This window comes from Hakea prostrata, chromosome 1, assembly GCF_041222555.1.
Source record: "Hakea prostrata isolate BN-2017 chromosome 1, UWA_Hpros_2, whole genome shotgun sequence".
In the NCBI taxonomy this organism is placed as follows: Eukaryota; Viridiplantae; Streptophyta; class Magnoliopsida; order Proteales; family Proteaceae; genus Hakea; species Hakea prostrata.
The window spans coordinates 2,796,497-2,818,827 of record NC_142600.1 but is presented as its reverse complement, the minus strand read 5'-3'; the positions used below and the strand labels follow the sequence as shown (position 1 = coordinate 2,818,827).

The following is a 22,331-nucleotide window of genomic DNA, read 5'->3' as shown; positions in this document are numbered from 1 at the left end:
GTTAACATCAGTTGAGACTTGAGAGTTAGAGTTTGGATCAAAGTCAGTCAGGTTGATTTTCTAACCTAACCCATCCCCATGGGAGTCCGGATCAGCTTCCCCGACGGGGAGCAAGTGCTCCTCCGACGGTTTCTGACCACACAAAGCAGTGGGGCCCACGGGTAAAATTTGATTTTTTATTTTTTTATTTTTTCAAAAAAAATATATAAATTTTACCCGTGGGCCCCACGTTTTGTGTGGTCAGGAACCCGTCGGGAGCACTCTGTGCTATCCCGACGGGTGAGGATCCAGATTCTCCCCGTGGTGCCAGTCTGCCACAGCCACGCTTTGCATAGCGCGGGCAATCGCCAAATTCAAATTTTGGCGCTCAAAATTAAACACCGAATTATCACCCGCTAAAAATTTAAAACAGTTGAAGCACGTGCATCGGAGATCGGACACAACACCCGTATCGGACGTTACAAATTCCCCTTTTTAAACCTAAATAAATATTATAAGATAATATTTATGACCTATAAAATCCTTGCCGTTTATTATGTGGAGTGTGGACCCCACCGCCACCTGCGTTTTTTTCCCTGATAAGCGCGACTCTTGAATTCCGAGACCCCAAATCGGACTCTTACACTGCGAAATTGACCGAATCTATCGATATCGCATTGCCAACAAATTCTATATGTTATAATAAGTTTAAAATTTTTTAAAATTGATCGTAACCGATTCCAACTCTACTTCTCCTACATACCGAATTAGTAGGGTTCTTTTATGTATATATATATATATACTAAAGTGATCTAGTCTACTCGTACTTGGGCTTCTTCTCGTTCCTTCTCATTCAATTCAGCATATCTCCCACTCGCCTACGATTTTCTTTTGGCCATGTCTTCTTATCGTCCTCTTCAAGTTCCTAGCCCTTCTTCTTCGGTTTCACCTGAAGTAGTTAAGAAAACTAACGGAACTGAGAAGAAGACGAATTTGCCTCCTTGTGTTCCTCCGATTCTTCCTCCTTGTCCAGTTACAGCTGCGGAGTTTATTCAACCTCAAACCCAAAGTAACTTAGTTCAGCACTGTGATGATTATGCAGTGGATTCGGTTGAACGTAACAATGAAGTAGCTGCTCATCCACAGAAGAAAGTAAGGATTAATGCAAGAAGTATAGCTTTCCAACATGAGCATGATGATGAGTCTAGTGTCACTGCTTTTTTCAATCGCTTCCCAGATGGTTATATCTTCCGCCCTCATAACTGGGAGCTTATCAAGCATTATCTAGAGAAGAAAATCTCGAGGAGACAACTAGCCAAGAACAGAATTCATTCTGTCGAGCTCTACAAGCACAACCCTGATGAACTTGCTGGTATTTGCTCTTTCTGGCTTAATTTATGATAACTCGATTGCTCTATATACAGTACTGTTGTTATTTCAATTATGGTTACATAGATAACGTACGTGTTATTGTGTTAATTTCATCAATTTGATTTACAGGGAAGTACTCATCGTATGGAGAGAATGACTGGTATTTCTTTACACCTAGAGATCGGAAGTATCAGAATGGAACACGACCGAGTCGATCAGCTGGAACCGGATACTGGAAAGCGACTGGAGTAGATAAAGAAATCTATGACAAAGAGAACCAACTTGTTGGGTGTACTAGGTCATTAGTTTTCTACGTAGGAAAAGGCTCCCAATGGTGAAAAGACTGACTGGATCATGCAAGAGTATCGTGTGGCAAACAACCATAGTCATACACCACCACCAGCGCATAGAGAACCGGGTGACATGAAGGTAACATTGCTTATGGATCGAAGAGAACATGTTATTCTTTTTAATTTTTTCTATTTTCTTTTAATTTAATCGTTAGACATAAGATTATCTTATTTTTCTTTTTTTTTTTTAATTAAATTATTCGTTTCTCTTGACTAACACTTTATTATTTTTTTGCGGGGGTTTTTTTGGGTAGTTGGATGATTGGGTTTTGTGTAAGCTATATAAGAATACTCGCAGTAGAACATCAAGCGTTCGTAATAGAAATACTCAAGCGGAATTGCTTACAACTCAAGTAACCGGTGATGATGGTGATGATGGTGATGATGGTGATAATGAAGAACATGATTGTAGTGAAGATGATTATACTCTTAATAATCTCGATTCATTGGAACCGGTAATGGCATATGAATCCAACCTTGAGATGATCGACACTGGATTAGTAAATCCATGTTTTCAGAATGAGACCAATCTTTATAATCTTGCTCCCCTACCTATGGCTCTTCAGATCTCGAACTTTGCTTGTGAAGAAACCTTTAACAGTCTTTTACCTTTTTGTGATAACAACAATCCTTTGGTGTTAAATCCCATTAATAATGGCCAACAAAGTCATCCATCACCATTAACCATGTTCAATCTCATCAATATTAGCCAACAGAATCACCCATCACCATGCACAACCACCATTAACCGGGTTCCATCCCATCAATAATAGCCAACAACAGAGTCATTCGTCACCATAACCAAATACTTGCCAGCTACCATTAACCGGGTCCCATCCCATCGATAATAGCCAACAGATGACTCATCCATCATCACAACCAACAACAGAAGACAGTTTATTTGATGAGAATTTATTTGGCTCTTCAATTTAGAGAGAATCTCCCATGAATATATGGCAATGAGTTATAGTATTATTTTTGCCATATATAATATTGTAATAATTTAAGAACATTTATTCTATTATTATTATTATTCTTTTTTATAGCTAGCTAGAGGCATTTTGGGTTGCTTTGTAAATATTGTTTATGTCATATTTGAACATTCTTATGGTATGCTAATGATTTGGGAAATTTTCCATGATTGCAATTGATGTAATAATATATCCATGATGCATGGATTGCACGCACCATCACAAGATAATTAATACTGAAGAAACTCAATATCATATAAGGATCTTGTACTGTACCTGCAAAACTAATTAAGGAAAGCCCGATAGCAAATTCATCCTCAGGGCCGGTGAAACAAATGTCATGATTGTGCTAATAAGCCAAAAAGGAAGCATATACAAGAAGATTTTATTAATCAGCTAGCTTAGCTTAGAAAGCAGCATTGACCGAAACACATCCAGTGCTTCATGAAAACACATCTAGCTATTGTGGCAATTCATGAGTAGATCATATTAATTCCTCTTTAATTTCCATTCCATCTAACAATTAACTTGCGAGTTGCGACAAATTGTCTGAATCACTACCGCATTTGGAGGACAGACCTAATAAGGAGATGATCAAAGATACAATGGGTTAAAAAAAAAAAACAATTCTTTACCACATATCCATGAACTTAATTCCCTGCATGCCCAATTTCCAAGCCCATAATTCTCCAATTAATCACCGGTAGGATCATATATGTCAGGATATCAGCTGAATTAATCAGTTTAATCTTCTGCCTTGTCATCTTCGTTCATTAAGTATTTGATCGTATCCCTTTGTAACGACCTATTATGTGCATGCAAAACCTGTATATTTTTGTTTTTCTTCATTCCCTTTTTACAGTAATTTCTTATCTTTACTCTTTTATTGTTTTCTTTTCTCCTTCGACGAATTCTTGTAAAACATAAAGAGTTGAAAAGATACATTGAATTTGACCCCGGAAAAAAAAAATTGAATCATGTTTAATGCTCTAAAAAAAATACTCATAAAAAAATAATAAATATAATTAATCACACTTAATGGATTAGTGGTAATACCATGTCCGCATCCTATTATATTCGGACAGATTTGGATAATATCTTATCAGTTTTCAAACGGATTTAGTTGGATTTGGATGATAATTCGGATAGTTATTTTCTTAAGTGGATTCTTATAAATGAGCATGAATTCATATTTAACAAAAATTTTCAACTACCTATTGACAGCTTTACCAATTTATTTGTAAGGATTATGTTTGAAATTTAAGAATTTAGCAACTTTAGTAGTTATCTTAGTAGAAAATCTAGGAAAAATAGTCACATATCTCATGTACAAAATTGTGAAAATAAGAAAAATATATCCAAATAAGTAACTTAATCGGATAATTTAATCGGACGGATACCTATTAGTAATGGACAAATTTGAATACTGCTAAACGGATGCGGAGACGAATTCATGAACATATATCAATTATCCATTTACACCCCCATAATAAAGAAGAAAAATACAAAATTCTATATGAGTCAAAGGTTTTCTAGCGTTGGTTTTTTTTTAACCAATAAATGGGATTGTGTAATAAACAAAAAAAAGGAAAACACAGTTGTCATAAGAAATCTAATGAAATTTTTGATTATTTTTTTAAAAACCTAAATAGAGCAAATTACAGCAATACTCCAAAATAGAGGCTTTAAATCATTGACACTACACTTTATGTTTAAAAAACACATGCACACCAATTCATTAGTATATTCTATTAATGAATCAGTTAACCCAATGTTTATTTTTCTTTAATTTAAAAGACTCCCTTATCAAAATCTTAGGAGAAAAAAAGTCTAAAAACAATGTCTTCATCAAATAAACTTAGGCAGAAAAATGTCATTTTCTTCTTTTTTTTTTTTGATAATTGAGAATAAGTTTTATTAGAAGGGTATAATAGTCTTTATGATAATATATAACTCACAATTCCAACAGAATAGGACCTATGTGTTTTTTAAACATAAAGTAGGGTTTCAGTACTTTAAAGCCTCTGTATCCAATGCAATTCGCTTAACTAAATAACCTTGAAATTACATATGGTCTAGTCTCTCGTAATATGAATCTCAAATTCTATTGTAATTTTGACAGAGCACATTTAACTACATATGGTATTATAGGACCTTTATCAAAACAAAAAATGGCACAAATGAAAGTTTGGGATGCATGAGTGTAATAAGGGTTTAGATAGTAGGTCCAAGGTATTAGAGGCTTCGATATTTTTTTAGGTATCTGAGGTTCATCCGAGCATCTAAAGAGTTACAATTAGAGCTACTCTAAATTGGTTGACCTAGGTTCATACAAATTTAGTGTGCGGTAACAGAACTCATTTTTGCATAGAAAGAGATGAGAAATTGAGGCGTGGAAACAAGGAAAGAGAACGGAAATTGGAAGATAACGTTTTTTGTGTTTTTTTTTTTGGTAGGAAACAATATTTATTATAGAGAAAAACCACGAGTACAACCTATAGACAAATAACGTTTTTTGTGTTGATTTGATTTAAATCTTACATTTTGATGCATGTCGTCCAACAGTAAAATAAACCTGTCCTACCATGTTATAGGAGTAATGGCTAATGCAAGTGAAATTTTACTACTAATATGAGTGATCCAAGTTTACCCAAATTAAAAAAAAAAATTGAGTAGTCAAAAGTATTGAGTCTTGCAGGGGTGTCAACTGTGTTGGCTTGGGGCGGTTTCGGGCTGAAAAACACTTAGCCCAAACACGGTCCATTAGAAAAAATAACGGTTTCGGATCGGTTTCGATTCGGGCTAACTAACGGTTTAGACTCGGGTTGACTAACGGTTTATGGTGTGCAATAAATAAAATAAAATAAAAAAACCAAAAAAAACAATTGAACATCTTATAACGAAAATCAAAATTCCATGTAAGACAAAATTGGTATAGGTCAATTTTCATTAAAAATTAAAAGTCATTCCACATTGTAGAAAACCCACCTTCCTATAGAAATCAATAACCTAGATAATAAGTAGTAACATAAAGACTGCAAATTCATTCCTAATCGTCTTCCAGAAACAAATCCTCAAACCAAATACTCTTTTAAATTATATTTTGTGCTATGATTGATTGTCTTGAAATTAAGTTATTGTTTTGTGAGAATGTAGATTTTTTTTCTTTTCTATGAAATCCATTTCGTCTTTGGGTTGATATTTAATTTGATATGCAAAATAAATACATCTAGATTAGATTAGTATTTACTCAATTTAAATGAATTTAGGAATAATTACTATTGCCTCCTTATACTTTGGTTTTATTACTAATAAAACCCCTTTCTTTGTGAAATTACTATTGTCCCCCTCACTTCTAAAGGTGTTAAGTGGCTGTTAACATCAAATATGAAATGTCTATTTTACCCTTAAAATTAAGAAGTAAAAAATATGGCATTACCCTTATTTATAGAAATTATATTGCATGTCAATTATATCCTTAAAATCTTATATTTTAAAATTAGTTTTGGATTTGGTGGGACAACATACTTATGATTGTTGAAATTTTCACATTCCACTTAAATTTTTCATAATCACCATGATGGAAGTTTTACAAACAAATTAGCATATAAGATCTAATTGATAGAAAAATTTGTAACATACATAATGTTCAGCATATATTAGGTGATTTTCAATTTTCAACTTTGAATTAAATTTGATATTTCTTAATATTTTAGTTTCTATTTAATTACATATTTCCTTTATTTGGTGATTTATTTTTAGACAAAAAAAAAATCATATTTTTCCTTTATTTGGTGGTTTCTTTTTAAAAAAGAAAAGTGAAATTAAAGTTAATTTTTTCCTATTAAGGGTAGTATTATAATTTGAAAAAAGAACAAATAAGTAAAAAGATAATTGCAGGGTTATTTTTGAGATTTTGAAAAAATATATAGATGCCACATCATCGGTAAACTGACGGAGCTTAACGGTAGGGGGCATTAGTAATTATTAACAAAGTTAAAGGTTGAAATAGTAATTTTAAAAAGTACAAGGGATAAGGTAGTAATAAAATCAAAGTACAAGGGAACAACAGTAATAATCCCATGAATTTAATACATTCATACTTAAGCCTTTTACTTGTCCCTTAAAAGTAGTAGAATGACTATTTGATCATTGAAATTCATGCTTAATTTTTCTATTGTATATACCAACTATTTAGTAGTAGTATGATAATTCAAATATTATTTGATGTAAAACTATAAAACGGGTTGTTAAATGGATTATAATGAGTTGCGGTTTGATTTTGGGTTGGTGAGGGTTTGGCCACGAAACATAGCCCATCATGGTTCGGTTGGGCCGGTTTGAGCTATAACGGGCTGGTGTAGTTGTGTTTTAATTGTTTGGATTACAAATTGACACCCCTAGAGTTTTGAATGGCATTCATAATTATTATATTAACAATAATTTTTTATGTTTTTAATGAAAAAAAATTAACATTGAGTCTCTTTGGTGCAATATATTAAGTGTGGGTCTCAACCAGATTAACACCTTTAGTCGTTGTTAAATATATTCAAATTTAAAATATGGAAAGTTTAAATTTTTTCTCACATTATTTAATATATTATATTATTATAATTATTATTTAGTCATATATAGATATATATATTTTTTTAACCATATAATTAATGCTTAATTGATCAATTATATATTTTTAAAATAATATATTAATACAATATATAAATAATTCAAGGGACACTTTGGTTATTTAATGTTTGAAATTTGAATATATTTAATGGTGGGTAATGGTGTATGTTAACATGTGAAAACAATATTAACAAAGACTACTCACATATATTTATATTTATAATTAATCAGAGTGGCGCAGCGGAAGCGTGGTGGGCCCATAACCCACAGGTCCTAGGATCAAAACCTGGCTCTGATATTCAGAGATGATTATAAAATTTTAAGATGCCAATCTGACGATAGCTTTAAAAGCTTAAACCATTTAGAGAAGTTCAATGGTTGAACTTGTTTTATAGTGTCTCAAAATAAAAACAGCAACTTCAAATTGCAAAAGGAGAGGAGTTAAAATCCCACACAAATCTCTTCACACGCGATTCAAAGTCACACACGACTAAAGTCCAACACAAGTCTCCATAGAAATAAAAAAAGAAAAAGAAAATGCGAGGTACATGGATTCTTTATTTTACACTTTTAGAAACATATTTTTTAAATTTGCATTATCAACCCAGAGCCCAAGGAAGTTAAACGGTTCTGGTCTCGCGGGGGATAAAAAACCCTAGCGTTTTGGCGGTTGCCCTAAACCCTGTGAAAGGCTGCTATAGATTGAGATGATATGTTTGACTTAGTTTTCCATTGCATACTCAATTGAGATCCTGAAGAAACACAGACCGAAAATTTTCCGGAACCAACAACGGTTGTCTGAGGTGCAGGAAATCAATCTCCTAGAGTCATGGATTGAATCAGGGAAACCTGATTCTGGTTTGAACCCTTTGTCGTTATCACCATTGCCAAAAGACTGCCCGATTGGTCAGCTCAGCGAGGGCTCCTTCTCTAAGTATGCTGGATGCACAAGGTTCTATCAGTTGCCTCTGTCTAAGAAAACCAAAGATGGATTGAATGATTCAAATTACACTGAAATGACTGAGATCCAGAGGGCTTCACTGCCTCATTCTTTGTGTGGGCGTGATGTTCTTGGTGCTGCCAAAACAGGGTCGGGCAAGACGCTTGCATTTCTCATTCCGGTGAGTTTTAGTTTATGTGTCATGAGAGTTTTAATTATGTATTTATTTCTGGGTGTTCCTTTTTTTTTTTTTTTTTTGGGGGGGGGGGGGGGGGGGGGGGGGGGGGGGGTTCGGTTGGTGAGGAGGTGGCTGGGTGCTGAGCGGGTTCTTTATTTTAAGTTTAAGTGGTTGAACCATTCTTACAATGAACTCTTTGAAAACTGGATGGTGAATAGAGAATGCATTTTGCTTTCCTGTTAGGGATCTAATTGGTGAACTGAAAGTAGATAGATGGAAGCACATGAAATCTTCTTGACTAATTGTTCTTTGATCTTGCTGAGTCCCAGTTCATTATCTGTTTGCGTGTTGTGTCTCTTGTGGTTTTAGCTCACCAGTTGTGAGTCATAAGCTTTTACTGCCACCTGTAGATTTTGTCCCAGTTCCAATATTATGTGCTCTTCACTGAGGGAGGTGGTAAAATATGAGAGAACAAGTCTGATCCTAATCTGATAATTGTTGATATTGGATGGTCTGGATTTGAGTCTAGTGACAACTTGATTGGTGTTCAGTGAGAAATTTTGAAATTTGAAAATTTCATAAGTATGAGTGGTAGTGGATATGTTAGTTGGTCTTGGACAGTTTACATCTGAGTTTAATTCCCACTTTTGATGGCATTTAGCTTCAAGTTTGTATCTTTAAAACTTTAGACCTAGGCAGATTTACTTGAATCTAAAATACTTTGGGAAAGGTGGATGGTGATGCTGTCAGTAGGTGTTCAAGTGAGATGTGTAGGAGAAAAAACAATCACTTTACCTCAGTGCATGCAGTAAAGCTGTAAAGGTACTCAACATTCTTTTTAGTTTATTTCAATCTGAAAATTGATATTACAGCTGCATTCATATAAATTGATATCAACTGAACCCCAACCACCCCCAACATCCCCCCTCTTAACAAAAAACCCTAAGTAGGCGTTTGGTAATGTTTCTGTTATGCGAGACCAGTTCTTATGCAAAACCATTTTTTAATGTTTATGTGCTAAAAGATCGTTCTTTGCTAGGAAATGGGTGTTTGATAAATTTGTTCTGAAAATATTTCCAAAACGCTATTAGGATAAGTTGGTGTTTGATAAACTCGTTCTAAGGTTTCAATGGGGACCAATTTTATCACCTCCGTTTTTGTTCTTTGGTAAAAACATATTTTTGATGTTCTGCAAAAGACATTTTTTAGACCACTTTTTAGACTGGTCCGTTCTTAAAGAATAGAAGAACAAACTGTTTTTAAACGCCTTTTAACTTGTTCTTCCGTTCCCAAAGAACAGAAGAACACCAAAAACGTTTTCTAATAATGTTACCAAACACGCCCTAAGAGGACGGGGGGAGCTCCTAATTAATCTCCACGGCTGAAAGTAACTGTTATCACCTACCTCCTATGATTCCATTGTTATCCAACTCCTATTTTATTGTCAAAATCAAATGCAGTTTTGTTAACCTAAAATCAGGTTCAGATGTGAACCATAGATAAGGATCACAGAATACATAATGGCGTATACTGAGATTTTTAATAATTTGAGTTTGACTAATCTGATGGCGTAGAAAAGCTTGAATAACACTGCTATGGACAGGAATAATGCTCCATAATTTGGCCAAGATCCACCTGATTGATCAGGCAATGCGACACTGATCAGAAAACATAAACCTCCATAGAAGAGCACTGTATCCATTGCACAATGCTCATGTATTCCAGAAGGGGAAACTGGTCTAGGTGCCTGAACAAAGTGTTAACAACTTTGAACCTAGAAAATCCCCATAGTAGCTAGTTAAAATGGAACGATATCTCAAGATCAGCATGGTTGGTCTGTCTCAATTTCTGCTTGAGCATGGATTCTTTAAAGGAGAACTCAGCATCTAATAATAGTTGGATAGCTGTTATGACGGAGATTTACTGAAAGAAATCAAAGAAATATTCATTGCAGGCTTAGCTAATCAGGGAAAAGTCAAACCAGAATGGGGATTGCTTTTTGGATGGTCTACAATAGTTTAATTGAAGTTTCAGTATCAGAGTACATCAGGAAAACTTAATTATGTACAGAAGATATACTAACTTGTAGGAAAATAAAATAAAAAACCAGAATAGATGGAAAGAAAAGGGATACTATGACCTTGGAATCACCAGAGGCCTGCAGGAATGGGTTCATGACCAATCCCAACCTGTTGAATCACCACAGTTTGGTGTGGGCTGGTTATTTACAATCTGATGAATGCCATCACTACTCCACGAAGAGGCAATTACCACACTTCTTAATAACAAATGTGACCCCCTACTATAAATAACTTCAATTATGCTAGCAAAGTAGGAAATCTTTCTGTTTCCCATTTAGAATCCCCAACTACCTGCAGCTTCTTCAAACTAAAACTATTCTTAAAATTTAGCTAGTTAGAACTAGAAATTGAAAGGTAGGATCCCTGTCATCAAGCCTTGTAGAAACACTAGTAAAATAAAAAGTGCAACTTACTAATAGAAACACTAATCCTGTAGAAATTTCTAGTTTACAGTCTTATTGATTTGGCCAAAGGCACATATAAATCATTTGACTCTCAAAATTAAACATATTGGTCCATTGTCAGTTTCATATTGCACTTGTAATTTTGAATTACATCAAAACCAAATTTACATAAATAACAATAAATATGCAAGATATTCCTATGAGACCAAAACTTTGGATCCAGTGCTTCTCTTCTTTGTCTCTAGTCTGGGTCAACCTAGTCCAGTTTTGGAATTGTTACTTCATCAAGATCCAAGATCCAAGATCCCTCTGCAGCTAGATGATGCCTGATTTCATTAGCTAGAAATTACATCTTTGTCCCTTTGCTGGTAAGAAATATCGATTTTTTTAACAAGTGATTAGGTAATTATAATACACCTAAACCGTCAAACTGGATCTTAGTGAGGGAATAACTAACAAATTTGTCTAGTCACGTTTCATTTTTTTTATTTGCTATCTGCCTTTATATGTTTATTTATTGGCATTGCTTGCATTCTCAATTTCTAAGATGTGTGTGCTTATATCAAATGATGATTGCTTTATTAGATGCCAAAAGAAATCTCTTTTGAAAAATGAGAAATTAATCATGTTAGTTTTTTCAGGTGTTAGAGAAATTGTATAGAGCAAGGTGGGGTCAAGAGGATGGTGTAGGCAGCATCATTATTTCCCCGACAAGGGAATTAGCAGCTGAACTTTTTGGTGTGTTCAGAAATGTAGGCAGGAACCATAGTTTTAGTGCAGGCCTTCTAATTGGTGGTCGCAAAGATGTCGGCACAGAGAAGGAATGTGTCAACAGTCTTAACATCATAGTTTGCACTCCTGGTCGGCTTCTTCAGCACATGGATGAGACTCCAAATTTTGATTGTTCACAGCTCCAGGTCAAAATATTATTTTCTTCATTTCTACTCCTTTTTTTAATTATTATTATTTTATTATTATTTTAAAGGATGGGAGGCAGTTATCCTACTTGTTTCTGTCATACTTTTGGCACACATCCAGAACATATAATTTTAACTGTTTCACCTAGGACAATCATACAGAATAATGGAGGCAGGAGATCATTTGTTTCCATTAATGGTTGTAATAGATATGTATATTGCTACAGAAAAGGAGTTCATAGACTGTTGCTACTTAATAAAGTTGGAATTGACAAGCTTCATTGGCAATTTCGGGAGTTGGTCTGGATGTGTCAAATGTATGATAGATGCAAGTACGCAGGTAGGATATAGCTGCTTCTTATTCTTTCTCTTTCTCTTTCTCTCAGTGTTATTTTACTCTGCTACTGAGCTGGGTGTGTTTTCCTCGCGAGGAAACAGGTGTTGGTGCTTGATGAGGCAGACCGGATACTAGATTTGGGATTTAAAAAGGCATTAGATTCAATTCTTTCACAGCTTCCAAAACAGCGGCAAACTATGCTGTTTTCAGCAACTCAAACAAAATCTGTTCAGGATCTAGCAAGGTTAAGTTTGAAGGATCCAGAGTATATCAGTGTGCATGAGGAGTCTGTAACGGCTACTCCTAGTCTTTTGCAGCAGACTGCAATGATTGTTCCTCTTGATCAGAAGATAAACATGCTGTGGAGTTTCATAAAGACACATCTTAATTCTAAGATCCTTGTTTTTCTTTCTAGCTGCAAGCAGGTAACCCATGCCACTTCTATGGTCAGGTTTCTATTTTAAATATCCAGTGGGTGACGTAAGATTTATGCAGTTGCTTTAGCAGTCCAATAGTCAATCTGGGCTAGGGCCTACTCACCTAGAATGCCTATATCGGTCCTACTGTAGGCTTTTTTTGGATCTGATGCTGTTACTTTTGGTTTCATACATGGACTTAACATACCAAATATCTGTTGCTTGGACTTCATAAAGCTAACAATTTAGTTTTTACTGGCAACACTAGGGGCAAGAAAATTGCTAGGAGAATGAAAATTCAGAAGGCTGTTGATTATGGATTCTCTTCTCTGCTTCTCCCTTTTTTACTTTGCCTTCATATAATTATACTATTTCAGTTTTTAGATGTATATATTTTTTTTTTAATTTTAAATTAATTATGTAATCCATTTCCCTTATTTTTAGCTTCACGGAAGACTTGCCATGGGCTGGCATCTTGAGTTTCAGCATGACTTAAAAACAGGTCAAGCTTGTTATTGGCATGGTTGTCAGTGCCACCAATGCCATCATTACAGTGTCACATGCATCCGCACAGCAAAACCTGAGAGAAAATTATTTTAATTTTTTGAATTCATATAGTAGGCAAAGGTGTATATGGTGTTAGGTCCAGAATAACCAAACCGCTCACAACTTTTTAATAGCCAAGCCGGTTCTAGAAAATTTATGAGCTGATAGATAACTTTTGACCTGCTAAAAGCCAATAACATTGACTTACAATTTATCTTAGTCTGGTCCATCTCCCGAGTGTCATGGTGATCTCAAATTGAGTCGACTCAGTGTGGCCTCTTGAGGGAAGTATAATGGTGGGCAGGTTTCATACCCAATTTGGTGACTGGGGATAGTGGACAATGAATGGTGTAATAAGTGATGGAGAGAGGAAGGGTTGGAGAGGCAAAGAGAGAGATCATGAACTCCATCTAACTACCCTTGGCCATGATCTAATGGGGGACATAATAGAGTAGAAAGAAGGATAAAGAAGTAAAGGGGAAAAAGGGAGAATCTTAGAAGAATTAGTCTTGAAGAAGGGGAAGAGGGAGAAGAAATTCGTAAGAAGAAGAAAAGAGGAGAGAAGGGGCACAAAGCTCAAGCTTCAATTCATTTTTTTCCCCTATTCCATCCTCAATAAGCTGATTACAAGTGTTTAAATAACAAAACAAACATACTTGATATGAAAACAACTATAATAGGACTCTTGTTAATTTAAAACTAACAAAAGATTGATCCTACAATGACTCTTAGGAATTTAAAACTAACTAAAAATTATCCTAGATATCCTACTCAAATAAAAACTTTGATTACATGATTTTCCCAATAATAAATAACAAAATTCTAAATTATCTCTAGAACTCCCACAAAAAAACAGTTCCTATTTTATCTCCTTGCAAGCTGGAGTTTGGGCCCACCAAATATGAAATTATCATCTAAGTTACTGTTCACGCTACTGTAGCGTGAACAGTAACTTCTGGTTGTGCTGCATCAATTTCTCCCTCTCTTAAAAAAAAAACTCATCCTCGAGTTTCATAGAAAAAAATCTGTCTCACGATTGGCACCACAAAAAAGGATTTGATAGGTTGTTGTAGCATTGTTCACAATTATTGAGAAAAGAAATTAGGGGCAATAAAGAAAGGATGAAGAGTAGAAAAATCTCAAGGAGGAGAAGAAAACAAGGAAGAGAGAAAAGAAGGTTGAACAAACGATGAGATAAAGAAGAGATCTATCTAGGTTTGGGCTCTGATACCAATTAACGGGGACAAGATAGAGTAGAAAGAAGGATAAAAAAGTAAAGGGGAAAAAGGGAGAATCTTAGAAGAATTTATCTTGAAGAAGGGGAAGAGGGAGAAGAAATTCGTAAGAAGAAGAAAAGAGGAGAGAAGGGGGCTATAAACGCACAAAGCTCAAGCTTCAATTCATTTTTTTTCTTCTTCATATTCCATCTTCAATAAGCTGATTACAAGTGTTTAAATAACAAAACAAACATACTTGATACGAAAACAATTATAATAGGACTCTTGGTAATTTAAAACTTACAAAACTGATCCTACAAGGACTCTTAGGAATTTAAAACTAACTAAAACTTATCTTAGATATCCTACCCAAATAAAAACTTTGATTACATGATTATCCCAATAATAAATAACAAAATTCTAAATTATCTCTAGAACTCTCACAAAAAACAGTTCCTATTTTATCTCCTTGCAATTTGGAGTTTGGGCCCACCAAATTTGAATATATTTCCATGCAAGTTGGACTTGGGGCCCACCAAATATAAAATTATCATCCAAGTTACTGTTCACGCTACTGTAGTGTGAACAGTACTTCTGGTTGTGCTGCATCATGATCTCTATAAAGAAGACCATGTGCGAGATCTCTTATCAATTGGCAATCCAGCCCAACCAACATTATTAACACCATCTAACCCCTATGGCCATGAGCACTATAAAGGAGACTAGGTCCAAGGGCTTGCTTGAGGTAGTGCAATATATGCATGACACTATGACAGCCTCCTAGTGAGATGTCCAAGGAGCAGATGGAACTGACAACAAACTGGATAGGTAGCATGAAGTCTGGTCACAGTTAAATGATTCAATTTCCTAACAAGTCACTGATTCTTCTAAGAATCATTTAGAACATCATCCTGTCATCTGCTGTAACTTTGCACTAGGAACCATTGGTGCATCTAGAGGTTTAGAGTCTGACACCCTCTCTTGGAAAGAAGATCAATCACATTGATAAAACCCTAATAATACTTCCCAAAAATTCATACAAGAATGCAAGAAATAACAAGATAACACTGGTTTCTATGGTGCCAGTCACCCCCCACACCTCATGGTGTTCCCTCAGCCTATGGCTGCCCACAAGACTCCAAAATTATTCCATTCCATTATCTCAAATAACCCTAACTGACCTTCATTCCACATGGCCTCATCCCTAGGGTAACCCTAACTAACCCTCATTCCACATGGCCTCATCCCTAGGGTCCTAACACTACCGACCCCTCGAAAATCACCTTGTCCCCAAGGTGATGGAATTGTTGAAGTTTAGTCGTATGATGGTGCCGCATAACCGTAGTAATTCAATATCGTCCTCCCAGGTGAATAACACACCCACTGCTCAAAATCAGACTTGGAGCCAAGCGCTTGGTCTAGAATTTTTTTATTTTTGTTTTTTCTTCGCCGTAATGGAGCATTGCATCTCCCCTTTAGTCGCGCAGCCCCATCGTTGCCGCCTCCAATTTCCTCTCTGGCGCGGGGGTGAACGGGTCCGGGCCGGGGAACCGGTCGTGGTGGGCCCAAATCGAGAGGGACTGGGGTACGGCCGGGCCCTGGTGGTTGGGTGGGGTCCAAATACAAACTATGGCTTATGATAAATGGGTGGGACGTTGGTTTGATGGGCCGTGGGTCTTGAAAATGAAATGGATTAAGAAATATGGGTTAATAAAATGTGATGAGCTTGGGGTTAAAGAGATAGGTTGGGCCCAAGGAGGTTTCTTTGGGAACCAAGCGGCCCAATCTTTATACTTGGTTCGTTTGGGTCCTATGTGGGAGGATAAGTGTAATTGAGTTGGGCCCAATATAAAAGAACCTAGGTTCTTAAGGGGTGAAACCAACCCAAAACCCGGTCTAGGGTGAACCAAACCAACCCTAAAAACCCTCCAACTCCATCATTGTCTTCCCCAATTTTTGGGGATAAAAACCTGTTCTTAAATGAGCCCATGGTTAATGGGCTTGGATCACTTTAGTGGGAATTCCCCACTTTTTCAACTGCCCAGTCTAGCTTTGGTCGGGCTGGGTTGGGTTTGGTGGTTTTCTTTTGTTTTGCTGTGTTGGGTGTGTTGGTGTTTCCTTTGTTTTGTAGGTTGTGAACCTAAACGCAACCCTGAAAGAGACCAAATGCTGCTACCATTCCTCGAGCCTTGGAGACCTTGTGTTGATCAAGGTAGGTTGGTGTTCGATCCAATTCCCCCGGGGGGGGGGGGGGGGCGCTTGGGGGGTTGGTTTGATCAAGGAAGGTTGGTGTTTGATCCAATCGATCCACCCGAGGGCCGGTGTTACATGTTATTTTGTTGTCCTTATTGTTCTCTTAATTCTCTTATATTGTTCCATCCATTCTTCTTTATAGCATACTGCTGTTTTGAAGACCTAGTTAGTCCTTATTCTTAAACCAATATCCTTGTTCTACCACTGCCGCCTCCCATTATATATGGTTTTCCCCTCCCTTTAATTTTATCCATCTTAAGTTCTAATCTGGCCCCCGGGAAAGGTCCTATTTGGCTTGTTTTGTCATATCAAATTCGGTATCTACATTAATGATCTCTCTCCTTCTCAACTTTGGGCTGGTAGGCATCGATAACCTGAACTTCTCTCTCTCTTCTCTCTTCTCCATGCTTGGTGAGACACATCCCAACCGGCTGCAACTTCCACCGCTTTATCTATTGATTTTACAAAGTGGTTTTGCGATTCTTCCTCTCCAAGAACCAATACAGATTCAATAGGAGGACTCGTTGCAACCTTCCCGTTACCGAAATCGTTAACCAACGCCTTCTTGAAGTTCGTCCGGGTAAATTCCATCAAGTCCTTGCCATAGATCCAGTCGAGTGCCTCTCCTTCCAAATGTTGGATCGCCACTCCTAGCCACTACTCTTCCTCGATTTGGTTCTCCCAGCAAAACAACATAATTTCTAGAATCCATCTCTGACTCTCTCCTTTGCTAGAAAATGAAAGCAGTGCCATTACCTCCGTGGGATCGTGAATGCTCTGATACCAATTGATAAAACCTTAATAATACTTTCCAAAAATTCATACAAGAATGCAAGAAATAACAAGATAACATTGGTTTCTATGGTGCCAGTCACCCCCCACACCTCACGGTGTTCCCTCAACCTATGGCTGCCCACAAGACTCTCCAAAATTATTCCATTCCATTATCTCAAATAACCCTAACTAACCCTCATTCCACATGGCCTCATCCTTAGGGTAACCCTAACTAATCCTCATTCCACATGGCCTCATCCCTAGGGTCCTAACACACATATTTTCAGTATGGAAGAGAAATCCCTTTTCTTGATTAAGCCAACTCTAATGCTTGAGAAGTCCTTGGTCCAAAATTTCTGGTGTGAATGCATCTTCAAATTCTCAATGCCTGAAGTGTCATCGCTTGTTTACCATGATATACTACATTTTAGTATGGTCACGCTTGAATGATCACTAGATCACTCTGTCGGCCTAAAATGTAGTATAACCTAATGGAACCAACCAAATCATGCATGACTAGAGTGTTTCAGCGCATTGAAAGACTTCTTAAGCCTTTTTTTTGTTGGATGAATAAATAATTATTTTAAAAACGGAGCCAACAAGAAACAAGGAGAAACAACGGGGGGAGAGAGAGAAAAGGGGGGGGGGGCAGCAACCAGTCAAGAGGGTGATTGGAAAGAGGTGGCTAGACTCCAGGAACTAACAATCAACCTATTCCTTGGAGAGTCAATAACTGGGGGATGGGGGAAAGATGTTAGCCTAGAAGAAATATAAAAATAGATGACATTCCAAATCAAATCTTGGGATTGGGATTTAGAGGTCCATCTTCTCATCTTAAGCTTGTACTTCCCTTGAAAGACAAACTAAGGAGGTTGCTTCATATGAACTTCCTTGAATTCCACCATGCAGAAAAGCAGTGCTAACATCTAACTAATGATGAATAGCATTAAGTAAAACATAAGTAAGCTATATAATATTACATTTTCATTTGACTTCTTCATTTGAAACTATGGTAAATGCTAAAATAATGTTTTGTTCTTAATGTTTTAACTTTACCCCCTTCCATGTCCATGGGACATATGTCATATCAATCAACTGAATTTGTTGAATTGAAAATTGAATAAATAAATGTAGAAGAAAAAATGTAAGTAGAATAAAAATCAAATAAAAAAAACCATCTATAATTCTATATAAATAACCAACTTGAATTAGCATCTACACCTAACATGCACGACTAGGTTGGCTAAAATGTAATGAATTGAAGGTTCACTAAAAGTTAAGAAATCCATATTCAAGAGCTGGTCAGAGGAAAGGTTTATCCCTCAAATATTACTTTTTGTTGAATGGATGGAACAAAAACAAGAGGTTCTATTTGGTTTTCAGATGACATTGAAGTGAAGGGAAGGGAAGGAAAGGAAAGCATTGGGAAGTGACATTTTAGACATTATTTAGAAGTCTTATATCCGACATGGTTGTGTATGTTAGTTAAATTTCTGAACTAGTAATTACAGGAATGATATTCTTTATATCTACTCTTTCGACCATTTGTGATTTGTTAGATATTGTTCTAATTAATGAATTGCTCCATCAAACAGGTGAAATTTGTCTTTGAAGCATTCAAGAAGTTGCGACCAGGAATCCCTTTGAAGTGCCTGCACGGACGGATGAAACAGGAAAGAAGAATGGGAATATATTCTCAGTTCTGTGAGACACAATCAGTTCTCTTCACAACTGATGTTGGATCAAGAGGACTGAATTTCAATAATGCAGTTGACTGGGTTGTCCAGGTTTGTATTCATTTTGAAGTGACGTAAGGATTTTAAGTAAATTATACATCTAGGCAGATGTTCTCTAAGAATTGAAATCTTGTTTGTCTAGGTGGACTGCCCAGAGAATGTTGCTTCATACATTCATAGGGTTGGTCGCACTGCTCGTTATCATTCTGGGGGAAAGTCAGTTTTGTTTCTGTTGCCTTCAGAAACAGAAATGCTGAAAAAATTAGAAGAGTCAAAGATTCCAGTTAAGACCATAAAGGTAAAATTAATTGTTTCTTCTACATTTTATATTTCTTTGACCTTTATGCATTATGCATTATCGATCATAATCAGTTTAGGTGTAGCTGGCTACACCTTGAGTTGATCCTAAATGTTTTCTAGTTTTGTGTCTAAACTATGTTTTGCAATGCAATACTTGCCCGTTCTTGCTAATACTAGCAGCCGTAATTTGTATGTTTCAGGCGAACTCAAAAAGACTACTATCTGTTTCTAAGGCATTGGCAGACTTATTAGTCAAGCATCAAGATATGCAATATCTGGCTCAAAGGGCTTTTGCAATATACTTGAGGTCTATATATAAGCAGCAGGATAAAGGAGTCTTTGACGTGATGAAACTGCCACTGGAAGATTTCTCCGAATCCCTTGGGCTTCCCATGACCCCCAAAGTCCGTTTCTTGAATCAGAAAATCAAGGGTAAAAAGTTAGAGAAAGAAGGCCCACCTCTTCAAAATGGAGCTGTTTCAATAGTCAAGGTGGTGAAAAAACGAAAAGAACAACCACATGCTAGTGAGCTAGAGGAAGAAGTCGAACATGATTTCCTTTCGGCAAAGGAGGCTGCAGTTGCGGAAGAAGCAAATGAAGATCCTACGTAATCTCCGTAACTTAAAATCTTTAAGAAATTCTACGACTGGAGAAGAGGGTGGGGGTTTGTATAGGTGAACCACATTTTTAGTTTGTGGTGAATTGATTCATCCTCCACTTTAAGATTGACCCAAAATGGGTCATCATACTCCCTATTCTATAGGCATTTTGGTCAAGAAGAATGTTGGATGCTCTAGATCTTATGCCAGATGCCTATGGCAATGCTGCTCTCTGAAGCTACAGAAGGTTTAGAGGTCTAATATTCTTAAGAATTCTTAATACTTCTGAACACCTGGAGTTTACAAACCTAGTATTGACAGATGATCGTGAAAGCTTTGCCAGCTCTAACATACCTATTTCTATTACCCTTAGTATCTTTGTCGGTTGTCAATGTGAGATTGATTGGTTTAACCATTATTGTGTTTACAGCCTAGCCACCAGGATTTTGAAGAAGAAGAAATTGAAAATCAACGTCCACAGACCTATAGGTACTAGAGTTGTTTTTGATGAGGAAGGCAATACGCTTCCACCTCTTGCAGCATTAGCTGAGACAACAAGTGGAGATGGCTTGCTCCAGCTTGACAAAGGTGAGTTCCACTGTTGAAATTTTGACAGATGCATATAAGAGTTGATTTATTCAAAACATGAAGGGGGGAAGTTTTTGGATTTTTTCTTATAATGAATGATTCATCTGATACACACCACACACACACTGCAAAATTAATCTGTAATATTAACACACACCACACTGCAAAATTGATATGTAGTGTTCTCACTCATCCCAAAGGGGTTCTGTAGTTTCAGCTACCTAATATACTTCGCCTCTTGTTTTTTTGTTGTATTGTCTAATAATTAATTTCTGAGCCCCTATTGTCTTCTGGCCTCTGGTTCTACTTCAGTTAAAGAAAGATATGAAAAGTTGAAGGAAGAGATGAAGCAGCGGGACAAAGAGGACAAACAGTTACTCCGGCAGCGTCTCCGAGAGAAACGAACCAAGGAGAAGAGGAAGTTGGCAAAAATTAGGCCTGAAGAAGAGGATGTTAGTGAGCAAGAAGAAGATATTTCTGGGTCATATGAAAGAATTGATGGCAAAGCTAGGAAGAGAAATAAGATATACTTTGAGAGCGAGAGTGATGATGATGAAAAGAAGAGAAAGAAGGTAGGATTCAGTGAAGACTCCATATCTCTGGCAGAGCAAGAAGCCCTGGCGCTGAAGTTATTAAACTCTATGCACTCATAAGTTATTCTGCTCTTAGCTTAGTCTCCATCAACAATCGATCAGGCAGGATCAGTGTTCCATGCTTGTTTAAATTTTGCAGCTAGGAATTCTGTTCCGAGAAAAGTTTGAGAAAATTTATGTTATCAGTATGATGTGGACGGTGTAGTTTGTATGCATCCTTCGTGGAAGTGTGATTTTGTGAGAACCTAACCATATGTGAATTTGATAACAAAAATCATAAAAATATACTAGACACAAACTCACTGTACTCGTCATTTCTCAAATGGGACTAACGATGAGCAAGCGTTGATGACGTGGCTGGGGACCCTGGGCAGGAAATCAAGGGCCCTTGAAACGCCCTAAGAGGTTCTCAGAGGTGGCTGTAGTGGCTGAATATGCACCGAGAAGCCCCTGAAGCTTCTTGTGAATTATTTATTCGTGTATGAATGTAGTTGCACTCAGTTGGGATCTTTCGAGGGAGTTTCGAGTCCCTATGGTCTATTCTCATTGATAATTGATTAGTGGTGTTTTTCATGTTATCTTTTAATTTTTGCTGAGTGATGATGTGTCTGTGAAACTGTTGACCAAACAACAGCAAAAAAGGGCCACAAGGTGAGAGGAGGAGGTGGGCATCAGAGGGCTTAGGGCCCTGGGTAGTAGCATAAGTGGAAATAGAGCCCTTAGAGAAAGGGGGGGGGGGGGAAATGTGGGACGCTATTGGAGCGATGACTAGAGGATGGGGATTCTGAGTCAGGATTATCTCCCTTGACAGCTTTTGACCACAAAATAAGAGTAGGATTCAATGAGTAAATATTGGAAAATAATAAAAAAATGAAAATCAGTGTGCTCTACTCTTATTTCTGAGGTCAAAATCCGTCAGGGAGGGTGTTTGAAATGTGCTAAGAGGCCGACGGAGGTGGAAGTAGAGGCAAAAATGAAGATGGGGTCACCTCCCCATTGGGGGAGCATTAAGATGCTTTTTCATCAGAATCATCAAACATATTGTGTTAGGCCCATGTGGGACTTATTAGGCAATTTTTACCTCTGAATTATTTTATCATATTAAACGTCGGTTTTACATAAGAGCATTATGTTTTCCTTGACGGGGAGGTGATTCAG

At 36.7% G+C, this 22,331-nt stretch overlaps 1 protein-coding gene across 1 annotated transcript; it reads left to right on the top strand.

Moving 5' to 3' along the window:
• The first annotated feature begins 876 nt into the window (after positions 1-876).
• On the top strand, positions 877-21,602 carry LOC149026651 (DEAD-box ATP-dependent RNA helicase 32-like). The gene is made up of 12 exons (XM_089153422.1): positions 877-1,351; positions 1,480-1,598; positions 1,669-1,779; positions 1,955-2,155; positions 8,020-8,415; positions 11,539-11,814; positions 12,253-12,576; positions 18,953-19,144; positions 19,236-19,391; positions 19,594-20,000; positions 20,423-20,580; positions 20,893-21,602. Exons 1-12 carry the CDS (start codon positions 877-879, stop codon positions 21,231-21,233), a joined length of 3,156 nt encoding a protein of 1,051 aa, XP_089009548.1. The 3' UTR covers positions 21,234-21,602.
• The last annotated feature ends 729 nt before the right edge of the window (positions 21,603-22,331 follow it).

What these genes read in the sequence shown, in the direction of transcription:
- LOC149026651 (XM_089153422.1), top strand. Translation starts at nt 877, where the DNA reads ATGTCTTCTTATCGTCCTCTTCAAGTTCCTAGCCCTTCTTCTTCGGTT. An exon ending in GATACTGGAAAGCGACTGGA is followed by an intron (nt 1,599 to 1,668) that starts GTAGATAAAGAA and finishes TTTTCTACGTAG; the next exon opens with GAAAAGGCTCCCAATGGTGA. An exon ending in CAGTTGACTGGGTTGTCCAG is followed by an intron (nt 19,145 to 19,235) that starts GTTTGTATTCAT and finishes TTGTTTGTCTAG; the next exon opens with GTGGACTGCCCAGAGAATGT.